Source organism: Artibeus jamaicensis, unplaced genomic scaffold (assembly GCF_021234435.1).
Source record: "Artibeus jamaicensis isolate MK-2021 breed Jamaican fruit bat unplaced genomic scaffold, CSHL_Jam_final scaffold_3307, whole genome shotgun sequence".
Taxonomy (NCBI): domain Eukaryota; kingdom Metazoa; phylum Chordata; class Mammalia; order Chiroptera; family Phyllostomidae; genus Artibeus; species Artibeus jamaicensis.
Window position 1 is genome coordinate 6,109,963 of NW_026522040.1, and position 13,723 is coordinate 6,123,685.

Sequence of the window (13,723 nt, forward strand, 5' to 3'; positions counted from 1 at the left end):
TTTTTCTTTCTACTAGCTTGCAAGATGGGCTTTTAAATCAAAGATTCCCAAATAGTAGCCAGGCTACAACTGAATCAGTGAAGAAATTAAAAATACTAATACTCCAGCCCAACCCTTTGAATCACTTATTTACAATCTGACTTTTTGAAGAGGACCCAGATTTATAGTATCAAGAAGAGCTAAATTGAAAGACCTGTGAAGGGTTCTGCTTTATAAAGGAAAGGGGGGGGCAAACAAAAACCAGAATCATACTTTTAATAAACCCAGCAGTCCCTGCCACAGCCCTTCCTACTTCCTCACCTGGCTCACCATGGCCAGCCCTCTGGGCTGCTTTTTGGTTACCTGCCTTTACCTCTGATGGTTACCTCTGATGAATATGCTCTACTATTTATTGTTTCAATCTGAGACATTCCACAGGTTACCTTCCTGCTATGGAAGATGAGGAGATAGCTCACTGACATCATTCTGCCTTCCCTGCCTCATCTTCCTATATCCAACTTCTTGACTGGTTAACTCTGTAATTTTAAGTCAATATTTTGCCTTTATTTCTTGTTCTATCAACTATAGCGAACAATAATAGTAAATACCTAGTAACGCGCACTACACGCCAGCCAGCATTCCAAGTGCTCTACACATATCTACTCATTTAAGCCACACAATAATGTTAAGACACAGGTTACTGTTACTGGCCCCATTTTAGGGAAAAGAAAAGTAAGGCCTTTTTACTGTTCCTTTAGTGATTTTCCTAGAGGGAGAGGAGGTCTGGGTGGGGGGCCAGTCTGCCATCTGTACAGAGTTCTAACAGATTGGGCAGCGTTCATTCTGGCCTTTGCTCTAGTTCCCTGCTGAGTAATTAAGTACGACAGTGACAAGTAAAATAGCAAGGTGTCGCAGCCGTCTCGACCAGCACCAGGCTGTTACTCAGCTGTGGGGTGTGGATTCCCACATGCCAAAAATCAGCTAAATTAGAATCAACAGAGGAGTCTGTTAAACTATTCACCTACTAAAACAGAATCGTTGGGACTTGGGCCCAGGATCCTGTATTTTTAACAAGCATACCTCATGGAGTGGAAGCCACTGGGTCATAGGTGGGCCCCGCAGCTGGCCTTGTTCTATCACACACTCGATTTTCAGCGCTCTTCCTCGGAGTCTGCACTGCTGTGGCACTCACTAAGGAACAGCCAGCTTTCGTAGTAGACCTCCCACTGCAGCAAGATCAGTGATCTTAATACCAAGATCAAGGTGAAGAGCTAACTCAAGACTCATCTCAGTGTGGCTGCTCATGTACAATGCTCCCTGTTATGCTCCAAGCTTTTGGTCATAATCACAGAATGTTAGACCTGAAAGAGACGCCTGCTCGGGACATGAGACACTGGGGAAAGCGCTGCTGGGAGAAGGGGTCCTATCAGAGGATGAAGTGACACAAAGCAGAGGTTCTGCAGGGGACGCAGGTGGAAGACCAAAGCCAGAACTAGAAACACAGCTTCGTCCCCCAAGAGTCCCTGCAAAGGGCTCAGCTCCTCCTGGGGCTTTTCTCTCGAATCATAAAGATGGTCGTGACTCTGTATAAAGGTTCACATTTCCCCTTTCAGTTGTCTGCGGCTCCTCCAGCCCTTCAGAAAAGGATTGCTACATCCTTCCAAACTTGGTGGACTGGAGACTGGATGGGATGCGGCAGTAAGAGGGAGCATGACCTGTGCCCCACAGTCACACAGTCGCTGTGTCCTGGAGGGAGCAGAGCTCTGCTGAGGGGACTGTTGTGTGTCCCGGAGTTCCAGATGGGGAGCAGAGAGGAGCCCACAGCAGGTGAGGGTGGCAAGTGGATGACCCACAGATATTATAGAGACAGGTAGACCCGGTGGGGTGGCAAAGGGGGTGGCAGAGATAGGTGGGGCTGGTACTCAGGTCACACAGGTGAGCTCGCATACACAGAAATTACCATCAGACAATCAAGGCAGCCTTGAACCAAATACATTTGGATAAGATTTATTGATCAGATTGTTTTAGAAAACCAACAGCAAAACACTGACAAGGTACATAAATACAGATTGGACATTTTAGGGTAAATTCACTATATTTCCTACCGGCTCGTAGGAAACCAGGCAAGGTGGAAAAGCTGTCCTGATCATACAGCATGCACACCGAACTGCAAAAGGACTTCCACACTATTTAACAGGACTGTGGCAATAGCTTTACAGTAAGGCAAGCATCGTGCGTGGCCTAAGCATACCCTGTACAAGAAGCCGAGCCCAGGCCCGCCCTTCGAGACGGCGTGTGAGAGAGGTTTCCCCTTCTTACCTAGGTTCTTCCCAAAAATCCTCCTTGGCAGGTGCCTTGACAGGGAGATACCTGGCGCTGTCCCCGCTCAGACTCCGTACAGGGAAGTGGCTTTACAGGCCCGTGTGTTTCTGATGCCCCCTTTGTATTCTAAATGTGCGACTAGTACAACAGCAAAGACTACGCGCGGCGCGACTGCCTCTGGCTCACCCTGTACACTGACTGAGCAGGGCCTTTAAAAGAGACTTCTAAAAAGTGAAAAAAATAAAAAATATGCAAATTATACTAAAAAGATGGCACCACTTTTGAAGCACAACTCAGAACTTCTTCTCATGACACCAGACAAAAGGAGTTGCTCTCCACCGAATCGAACGACCTCAGAAGGGAAACACAGCTGCCGGGCGTGGCCTGGTGGCGACCACTCGGAGGCTGTAGAACCCTGCGAGCTGCCTCAGGCCCCGTGAGCGCTCCCAGTGCCCCGAGGTGTTTGGGAAACCAAACCAGTTTAAGCTAATGGGGACAGGTTTTGGAGCTTATGATCACGACACCATAAACCCTCATCCATCCTGGAGCTCCGTGCCAGACAACGAAGAATAAGGAAAATGGCTTTTTGTGCTACATCAGAGTGCTGACAGGTAGGCAGTCGGTACCTGCACCATGTTCTACATCTGTAAGACCACCAAAAGGCAAAGTGGTTTTACAGCATTAAGACAACAACATAGTCTTTGAGATCATTCAACCTTTCCTTCATGCCAAGTGATATGGCTGGAAAAGGTATTTCCAAGGAGAAAAACAGGCTCCTGCAAGAACAACGGGAAATGAGTATGTCGAGAGCCAAAGTAATATGTTTAAATAATGGGCTTTTCTCTACGTCACACACTGCTTTTTCTTCCCATAAGGGCTAAGGGTTCTTTGGGGTTAGAGGACAGACAGTCTAGAACTCAGGGCAGAACGCCATGCCAAAGCAGAGGAGTGAAGAGTAACATCTAAACTCAGGACTACCACCAATGGGTCCTCATTCAGCATTCAACAGCTGTCGGCAGATTGGCCATTTACGGCTGACCAGGCTGCTCATACGTCTGCTGGTTTCTAACCCCTCCCATGATTCTCCCTTTTCCATTTCTAACTACTCATTAGCCCCAACCATTGAAAAGGAGGTGCTTATGGGAAAAGAGTAGGAAGGGAAAACTATGAATCACTGTTTGATAGAAAAGTTGAAATTGATTATCTATGGACTTCAATGATCTGTGCTTTATACTTGCTACACTGGATAACCGAAGGTCACTGTTAATATACCTTTTGCTTAGAAATGTGTTTAATAAATTTTTAAATCTAGCTATGTAACAGGCATGAATAGTTTAGCGCAAAGTTTTACATCATATCACTGGAAGGATTTCGGTTTGGCCCCTGAAGAATAGTTAAAATCTCAATCTACTCTCTATTGTTTTATAGATTTTTCCAGGATGTGGAAAACACTTTATTAAATTAAGAAAGCATGATTTTCTTTACTTAAAGTATGACATTCACAGATAAATTATTATATACACTGAAGAACCGACAGTATTAAATATTAGGTTTTAACTCTCCATTTAGGACACTCTCACAAATGGACCTTCCTTATTCCTGGGCAAAGAAATGCAGGCGGATGCGCCAACACGAGAAAGCGCAGAGAAGACCGGGAAGGCTCAACGCTAACGAACCCAGGGATGGGAGGAAGAAAACGCAGACTCGAAAATCCAGCTTTTGCCAAGAATTGGCTTAAGCCAGCCAACCACATCTCAAGTTCTGGGTGCAGTATGACTCTGAAGTAATGAGCTGGCTTCCCCAAGACAGATACAAGAAAGTGCCTACCTGCGTTCCAGTCATCCCCTACATAGAATCTGCATATACCCACATGTGTTTCTCTATATTGCACTTAAGTTACAGGACTGCAGCAGATGGCTGGGAGCACCTCGGCGAGGCAAAGAAGCAGCAGGCACAAACTTCCTAAATCAAGTAGCAGTGCCAGGAGTCCAGAGTCAAAGGACAACTTTAAAAGCTGGTTATAGGTACACTAAAATGCCCAGCGACCCCCAGACATCGACGGTTGAGTCGTCACACACACGGTCTCGTTTGGCACCCAGGACAATGTGCACAATGGGTGGTTCTACAGCACTCGGAGCCGGTCACACTACATCACTGTCACCAGTGTTGCATTAAAAGAAGACACTTTAGACCAAAGATGTACACTTTTATGAAAATGTCACACACAAGGTCTTGGGTGTCAGGCCTCCAAAGTCTACCTCAAAGGAGTCAGCCCTCAGAAGGCTTTAAAAAGGATGCTGGCAAGTGTAGATTGAACCAGACCTTCTTTCTAGCTCCATGGTGTAGAAAAGCTGGGCACCCACTTATATCCCCAGAACCACGGAAGGAGGAGCACGGAGGCTGGGCATTCTAGTCTTTGGTCCCTATGTAAATCCATGACAAAAAGCCTTTCATCACCCTAGACAGCATGACTTGTTTAATTCTGGCCGTACTTCCAGAGACCTGTTCCAGAGACCAGGCTGGAGCTGTGCAACAAAGCCTGTTTAGACCTCACGGGGCTGCTCAGACTGACTCGATCTGGAGAGAACTCCTCATTGGAACAAGCCCAGCAGTGGGTGGTGCGTTAAATGCCAAACAGACTGGGCGTGGCAAGATGGGGGTGGGACCTCTAGAGGAGTTCTTCCTTTTCCTGCCTCGCCCCCACATCCCTCATTCCCCACTAAAGGACCCATATTCACAGATGAATGGTTACTGCAAGACTTCGCCAAATGCAGGCTCAATGAACTCAACCCAACATGGATGGGATGTTATAACAAGGCCTCCAAGTTAGGAGTTCAAGTCTAGAAGCCACACTCTTCTCTACCCCAGAAGTGAACACTAGATGGGAACTTTTTAGCCATGACTCAAAGGTGATTTTAAATCCACACATGAGCTAAAGATATCCCTTCTGGGATGAAGGAAAAAGAAAAACTTTAAGAGCTAAGTGAAAAAGAGGCACTTAAAGGAAAAATGCGTCCCATGGCTCCCATCTGAGTCTCCTGCTGTGAGGTTAGCAACAGGATGATCAGCACCGCACGCCTTTAGCACCTGCCACGCACCTGAGGCCCGCTGCATGCTCACCTCTCGCTGACCTGCTGAACTCCTCCCACGGCCTGATGGCAAAGCAAGGGAAAATTTAGGTCATTTCTTCTTCAGAATTAAACGTCAACACAAAACAAACCAGAACTAGAATTTCACGCTAAAAAGTGAATGATCCTCTATTCCATTCCTTCCTCGTGCAAGTTTTTAAAATGATGCTTAGTTCTTTGGGAAGGATGACCTGTGGTTTTTCTCCTAAGACCTTTGATCCATTTACTAGACAATTACAGCACCGTGTACATTAAAGCAGACAGAAAAGGAAGCAATAAGCTAAGAGAAAAATCAAGGGCCAACTGGCTTTCTAGAGATACAACCCATCGCCTAAGAAAATGGCAGGTGCATGGCCCAGAGTTAGAAAAGAAACAAGTTCTGAAAGGAAACGGTCGGCGTGACAGTCAAAGCCCATAGCCCAGAGTAGAAGCCCCACTGCCCAGCTCTGCTCTGGCCTCTCACGGGCTTACATTTACGTCCCACAGAGTTTGTACCACATATTTTGGGTCTGCAATCCCCCATGGAGAAGTAAGAAGTCAAAGAGATACTTGAAACCATTAATAAATAAGCATAGAATTTCAAAACCGCGCAAACAAAGAACTTTGGCCACCATAAGTTTCTTGATTTGAAACGTGCTTGGTGTCATAATTTCTAAGAGCAACAACAAACAGCACAACTATGACACACACATAAGTTTTTTGACAAAGCCATTATCAACTCTCAGCACTGCTGGCACCATAAGGATGAGAAAAGATATCGCTAATCAAGAGCTGCTGAGCTGCTTAAATTCCCTCCAAAGTCAAAAATGAGGTTTGGGTATCTCTGCAGCAAGATGTCAACCACAGCTACCACTAGAACAGCTACTCAGACGTATCTTGGAAAACAGTAAGTTAAACATCTAGCTTTACATACGGCCCGCAAGATTCTCAAGGTTAGCCTTCTTGTTCTAGCCCCCAAACATCTTGCTGCTGTTGCAAGATTTAAAATTTTTTAATTTTATTTTTGTTTTCATTGATGATGTTGCTTTAATTTATACAGCCTGGCTGACAAGGTCATATGTTGAAAGTTCATCTAAAAAATTCTTATCTTGATTCATACCATTACTAGGTATTTTCAGACTCTCCCTCGGCTCCTTCAAGGAAGAGGGAGTATAGTACGTGAGTGTGTGTATGTGTATGTGCACTGGGGTGGGAGGGAAAGAAGCAAAGAAAGAAGCACGAGGGAAAGTGATATTCCATAAACTTAAAACCAATGTACGAAAGGCATCTGATGTATTTCTGAATAAGGCCTTGATCAGGGTAACCAATCCTCTTTGTAGCACATTCTACACTGCCCATAAATAAAGGAGTCTCTTTAAATTAACATTTCCAGTATCAATGAACAGTCCAGAAATCCTCATTTCAAGCGCTCGATGAGTCCCTGTGTGAGTCCGAGGTGCAGAAGCTGTGTTCGGGAGAGGCTGGCTAGGTTAGGGAAGGCCGCGAGCAGCCTCTCCCAGGCCAGTTCCAGCAGGCTGGGCACCACCAGCCAGATCTTAAACAGGGAGCCAGTCCGTTTGTTCTCATGGATGTTCACCACTCCTCCGTGGATGTACATGCAGCCAGCCTATGAGCAAATGGCAGTCAAAGAGGACAAATTCAAACGGAGAGCAACAGACACTAAGGCTCGAGATTCAAGCATCGTAATTCATCATAGGCTGAACTGAGATGAAATGAAACAAAATATTTCTCACTGATCCCAACATAGTTTTCAGGGATAAAGACTGGTTTTAAACAATGAATAAGCTCGAAAGGTAAAAACTATAGTTTTTTTTTACTTCAAGAAACATTAAAGTATATATTGTACTCAACACAGGGAATACAGAAATGAAAATCAAGGTCTTTGCATTCAAAAAATTAGCAGAATCTTCAATAACACGGCATCTCAGGATAAACCTATTCTGCCCTCTCAGGAAACCCTTCCGACACCACCGCCGGCCTGACCACCACACGCGGCGTTTCTCTCACATTCACGCCGCCCTCTTAACTTTGCAGATGATGTGTTTTCTTCCCTTTTTTCAGAAGAAGAGCTAGCTCTGGAAGAATGTTTTAAAAACACATTTTTTAAAAGATTTAATGTATTTACTTTTAGAGAGAAGGGAAGGGAGTGAGAAAGAGAGAGAAACGTGTATGTATCTTATCTCCTGGTTGCCTCTCACACATGTCCAGCTAGAGACCTGACCTGCAACCCAAGCACGTGCCCTGACGGAGAATCGAACCAGTGACCTTTCGATTTGCAGGCTGTCACTGAGCCACACCAGCCTGGGCTAAAAACACATTCTTAATCCAAGGTTTGCTAATATCAGAATCTCTTTTTTTTGCTAATATCCCTAAAAAGATGTCCCTAGCATCTGCACCTGCGTGGGGAAGATAGGCAAATAAAGGCTCACCGGAGTAACAGCTGCGCAGTGAAAATAAACCGGCTCTGGCATGGTAGCTGGGAGCTTCACCCACTGAAAAGTCTGCAGATTCAATTTCCAGATATCTCCCAGGATCACTTCTCCATTGTAGCCCCCACAAATAAACACATCTATCGAAAAAAGAGAAAGCCAAGATCACACAAAGGAAATGAGCCACAGCTACTGCATGTTCTGTAACCAGAGCACGCGGCTGGCTGGCCTGGGCCCAGTCCGGCTGACTCCCCGAGCCGCAGAGGACGTCAGCTGGACAGGCCTCTCGTGCTGCCGCCTCGCCCCTCAGTAGAGTTCGCACACGATGTTGGGATCTTTGCTGGGACTAAGGATGCAGACCTCTAAGGAGGCTGCATGTCTAGCTTCATATCTAGGTGCCAGGCAAAGAAAGAAAGTGAGCAAGGAGGCCCAGGGAAAAGACACACACAGGAGTGCATGTGCACCATGGAGGGGAGGGCACGCGGTGGCAGCTGCTCACACCGCGCACGACGTAAGGTCAGTAATGGCCAGATCTTCCTTTTCTTTTCCAGAGAACCTGGAAATCTGGATTTCTTTAAATTGAAATATTTTGATGTTTAGGTATTATCCATTAACTCAAAAAATTTTAATACACATGTGAGCCAAATAAAACACATCTGCAGACCACCAGTTCGCGAACTCTCCCTTTCAGTAATATCCTAGAAAGGACTGACATGTATCTATCCATGGAGACGGATGTTCTTTACACAGACCTTTAATCTGAGGAGAGACATTTACAAAATGCCCAGTGTGGGGCCCAGAAGAAGGCCTTCCAAGCTTTCTTCAGCTCAAAGAGGACAGTTTGGAGCCCTGTTTGATATAAATGGTTATTTACACCAGAAAAAAGATCTTCCCAAAATCAAAGTTTTTTGTTGTTTTGCTTGTTTTTGTTTTTGTGAATTCAGTTAGCTATAACTAATTAGACAACTTGTAACAAAGGTTATGTGTACCTTCAAACTAAATGCCCAGAACTAAAGCTGAATTCTGTTTGTGTGGTGCTTTGGACTCAAAGAATCAAATTAATAGATGTCTTAATTCAGGTCTAGATCAAGTTTAAGCCAATACTTAATTACACTATTAAATACACTGAAAACCTTTTTGGCTAGGATTCAAGAAAAGTACAGCTCCATTCTTAGAGAGGCAAAGCTGAACAATGCCACTGTCGATAAATCTTATCCAAACACAGAAGCACGGCACAAAGAACCTCTGTACTAGAAAGGGCAGCATAATCCCAAAGTCCAAACGAAGCCGCTGAAAGGACACGGGCTATCAAACTCGGTTATACACAACTTCCTCCCCGAAAAGAATTTTAGGTGCTGCATCAAACTATAAAATAAGCTGTAAATTGAAAGACAGAAAGGTTACCCAAAGCGAAGCCATTCATCACACTCGGACAAAGCGGCTGCAGCGGCTCTGTGCAGCCAGACAATGCTCTGTTGTCATAAGGACAAAGGATGAGCTGAGAATTCTATTTAGCACCAGACAGGGAACAGAACTAACTTTATGAAATAACATTCTGAAGATGTTATAACAATTTTTTAAAAGATTTTATTTATTTATTTATTTTTAGAGAAAGGGAGGGAGAGAGAAAGAAAAAAACATTACTGTGTTGGGGGGATGTGTCTCTCACACACCCCCAACCAGAGACCTGACCCGAAACCCAGGCATGTGCCCTGACTGGGAATCGAACCGGCAACCCCTTGGTTCACAGGCCAGCGGTCAGTCCACTGAGCCACACCAGCCAGGGCTGAAGATGTTATTACAATTTTAATATAACATTCACTGTGGCCTCTACTGCATGTCAAGTTATTAGTATTCCCCACCATAGTCACCAATATCGGCTGCAGAAGAGTACTGAAAATCAGGTGGTATAATAAAAGCTTACTTACCATCAATTTTCAACTTCTCTGATAACTGAAGGAACCCAAACATACTAGTTTACTTTATAAAAATTGCTGAGCGAGGCACAGCTTTATGGATTTCCCTTTAAGTTGAAACTACAAGAAATATATTCTTCCCAAATGATAGCCTCTTTTAAGGAGCTATCATTAAGAAATAAGACATTATTTGGAATTCCTTACCATTTTTTATTTGAACACAACTGTGACATCTTCGGGCTGCAGGGAAACCTGCCAAGACAAACACAGAAACTCCTTATTCACAGAAAGACTGGGAATAACACTTATATAACCTAGGGAAAGACATACTCTGAGCAGCTCACTTAAAATAATCCCTTTGTTGCATTCAGTAAACAATGACTAGCCCTCCAGTCCTTCCTAATTCACACTAACATAAAGCCGTAGGAGTCTCATAGCAGTCCAATGTTAGGGTGCCAGGAAAACCAAATGGGGTGGCAGGGTCAGGGGTCAGAAGTGGCTTTCCCAAGCCCTTTTATCCACAGACAGGAAGATCTTGATTTAAGTACCTATTTCTTATCCCACCCATACTTCCCAACTTCCACAGAATTCTGCAATCCCCTGCCAGAGGGGAGGGTGGAAGGGCATAATGGTGGAAAGAAGGGGAAGGAACTAGTCAAAAAACATGTTTGAATGACCCATGGACGTGGACAGCGGTGTGGGGATCGACTGGGGAGTGGTGGGTGGTCTGGGTGGAGGAGGGCAAAGGGGGAAAATTTGGGACAACTGTTACAGAATAACAATTACAAATTTTTTTAATTAAAACAAATTTAAAAGTCTCTGTTCAATTGCTAAAGAAAAGGAATAATTTAGCTAAGGAATTTAAGTAATTTCTAATACTAGTTCAACAGATATTTTACTTGTCATTAATTCAATAAAATTAATTTCCCCTTCCAAAACATCTAAAAGTATAAAACACATTTGTTAAAGATAGACGAATAAGTATTATAAATTTACCTATTTTTTCATGGGGTTTTGTTGCAATTTCCTCCCAGGCATTTGTTTCAAGGTTGTATGCATGGATCTTGGAGAGAAAAAAAAAAAGATACACAAACAATTTTAGCTAGACTGAAAAATAAACTTTTAACAGCCAGTACAAACATATCTATTGGTTGAAAAGTCCTCTTTGCCTTTGTTTTCGTCAGCTCTTTGCCAATTCTAATATAAGCTAAAACATTAAATGAAACAAGTAAAAATTAAGCACAGATATGATCTCAATATTTTAAAATCATTAAAAATGAAAATAGTGGAGTTCTAAAATTTTCACATTTTCTACAATGAATATTATCATCTTTAAATTGATTTTAGAGAAAGGGAAGGAAGAGGGAAGCAGAGAGGGAAGAGGGGGGATGAGAGAGACGGAGAGAGAGAAACACCGGTTTGCCGTCCGCTTATCTGTGCGTTCACTGGCTGCTTCCTGTGTGTGCCCCGACTAGAGATTGCACCTGCAACCTTGGGTATCAGATGACACTCTAACCAACTGAGCTACCCGGCCAGGGCCAAATGCATCATTTTTATAACAGAAAAAAAACAAACAAACAAGTGTTGGTAAGAAAATACGGGAAATACAGTTTAGACCAAATTCTAAAAAGACCATTAAGGTTCCAAAGCAACCGGGAGCTCTCTTTCCCTCTGTAGCCTACTCCAGTCTCCCCCTGGGATATGTGCATTTAGAAATGCCACAGGGACGGATGAATAAAAGCCCTTCAGAGCTCAGCTTTCTAAAGTTAGTGACACACAGTCCTAAAAATACTTGTTCTTTTTAGATACAGAGCACTGACAATGAGAGGGATGCGACATTCTGAGAATCCTGGTTCCAATTCTAATTAGTTGCTCCATTCAAGCTACTATATCTTCCTTTCAGTCACCTTCCTCATCCAGCATAAGGGGATCATTTTCATAAAGCATATTCAGTGTGTGATAATGCAGCTGTCAACTGGAGAGCATATCAGGGGCACAGAGTTCAACCTTACATGACAAAGAGCATGGAACATAAAATAGATACTGATGAAGAATTAAAATATCAAACGGTAACAAAAATTAAAATGAAAATATCTACAGTAACAGAATTATCTTGCTTACTTAGCATAGCACATGACTCCCTCTATACTTCTCTCTCTCTGTTTTTCTTTTTAATAATACCTTGTTTAAGGAATAAGCTGTCCAGGAAGTACCACCTCCCAAGATGTAGATCCTCTGCCCATCATGTGCAATTTCATGTCTGTATCTGAAATACACAATGAAATGTTTATAATTAAGTGAAAAATGATCTACCTAAGATTTAGCCATAAAGGTTTTTATTGGATCATTATTTATAATAATAAATTATTAGAAATAACCTAAGGATTTAATAATAGTGAATTGGTTAAATAAATTATAAAATATAAATAATACAGATTAGTATGTAACCAGTAAGAATGTCAACATACAAAATTATCAATATATTTAGAAGATGTTTTAATGGTATATAAGAGCAGACACACGATAATTCCATTAAAATTTTATAGATAAGTAAATATGCAAAGAAAATTATCATAAGGTTATATCGAAAATGTTAACCCTGGTTATCTGAGTTTAGGTTTTGTTTTTTATTTCTTCATTTTGCTTATTTGTATTCTCTAGATTTTCTATAATCTTTCTGTGATAACTTTGCACAGGAGGGAAGCTGTCACAGAGATTTAAAATGTGATCTGCCTACATTTAATAAGAAATCCTAGACTTTGGGCTTTCAAACAAAAATATTTACTTAACAAATACAAAGATACCAGAAAAAAATATGCTACATAGAACGATGGATGTAATGTGAAACGCCTACTCGAACTTTTATCCAAGCAGTCTAGATACAAGCTGAAGCAATGTATTTGTCCGTAAATGATTCAAAGAAGGCAACCATGTTAAAATGCTTTGAAGACTTCCAGTCAGGACGGCATCATAGGCAGACACGGTGCGACTCCTCTCACAACTACATCAGAATTGTTATAACTAAAATATAGAACTCAGAACCATCAGAAATCGAGTTGAATGTAAGTCTGACAACTATGGAATTATCCATCCAGACTGGTAGGAAGGGCACAGACACTGAACAGGCTGGTCCCACATACATGTGTAGTAGATTAAAATTCAGGAGAGAGATCTTGGGAGTGAGGAGTCCCAGCCCCACACCAGACCCCCAGCCCAGGGTTCCAATGCCAGGAAGATAAATCCCCACAATTTCTGGCTATAAAAACCAGTGGGGATTAAGTCAATGGAAGAAACTTCTGAAGCCCCAAGCAGTTTCTCTTAAAGAATCCACACACAGACTCACCTACTCAGATTCACTCCCTCTGAGCTCCAGCACCTGGGTAGCAGCTTGAAAGGCACCAGTGGCACACAGGGAGGACCTGAAGAGTCTGGCATCAAGGTCAGCAGAGGCCATTGTCCCTTTCCTAAACCCTCTCCCCACAGAGCTGGCAAGCTGGTGACATATCTGAGACTCCATCAAGCTGGCAAACACTGTTTTCCCCACCCTGGAGATTCCCTGACACTCCACCCTACCCAGTTTATGGGCTCACCCAAGCTGCTTTTCCATAAGAATGGCGAATGTTGGCTCATGCTTCACAACTTCCTAAATCCTCTCAAACAAACAACAGCAAGCCCTAGGCTGGGCACTAGGAGCGGAATAGCCAGCCAGATTCACAGTTTAGCTTCACCTGGACTCTCAAAGCCCAGCACAAATAGCAGCCATCTTGAATTGCTTTACAGCTCAGGCGGGGTGGCCCAGGGCAAAACAGAGGTGGCCACTGACCTTGGCCTACACCACCAGGGAAACCCCAGGGCCACCACCCTGTCCTTCTTCCACAGCTGATCTTCCACAGAGGGCAGAGGTTAGTGATCAGTGGTCACAGCCAGTCCTTGCAGTTGACTGGCCTGG

At 43.4% G+C, this 13,723-nt stretch overlaps 1 protein-coding gene across 1 annotated transcript in view; it reads right to left on the bottom strand.

Moving 5' to 3' along the window:
* Positions 1–1,970: 1,970 nt before the first annotated feature.
* Positions 1,971–13,723, bottom strand: part of KLHDC10 (kelch domain containing 10) — a 55,894-nt gene continuing 44,141 nt past the window's right edge. Inside the window, exons 6-10 of the mRNA XM_037165800.2 lie at positions 11,956–12,040; positions 10,771–10,837; positions 9,979–10,026; positions 7,859–7,998; positions 1,971–7,035 (exon numbers count right to left, since the gene is read on the bottom strand). Coding sequence (XP_037021695.1) covers positions 6,826–7,035; positions 7,859–7,998; positions 9,979–10,026; positions 10,771–10,837; positions 11,956–12,040 — 550 coding nt within the window. The 3' untranslated portion in view covers positions 1,971–6,825. The remainder of the gene's footprint in view (positions 7,036–7,858; positions 7,999–9,978; positions 10,027–10,770; positions 10,838–11,955; positions 12,041–13,723) is intronic.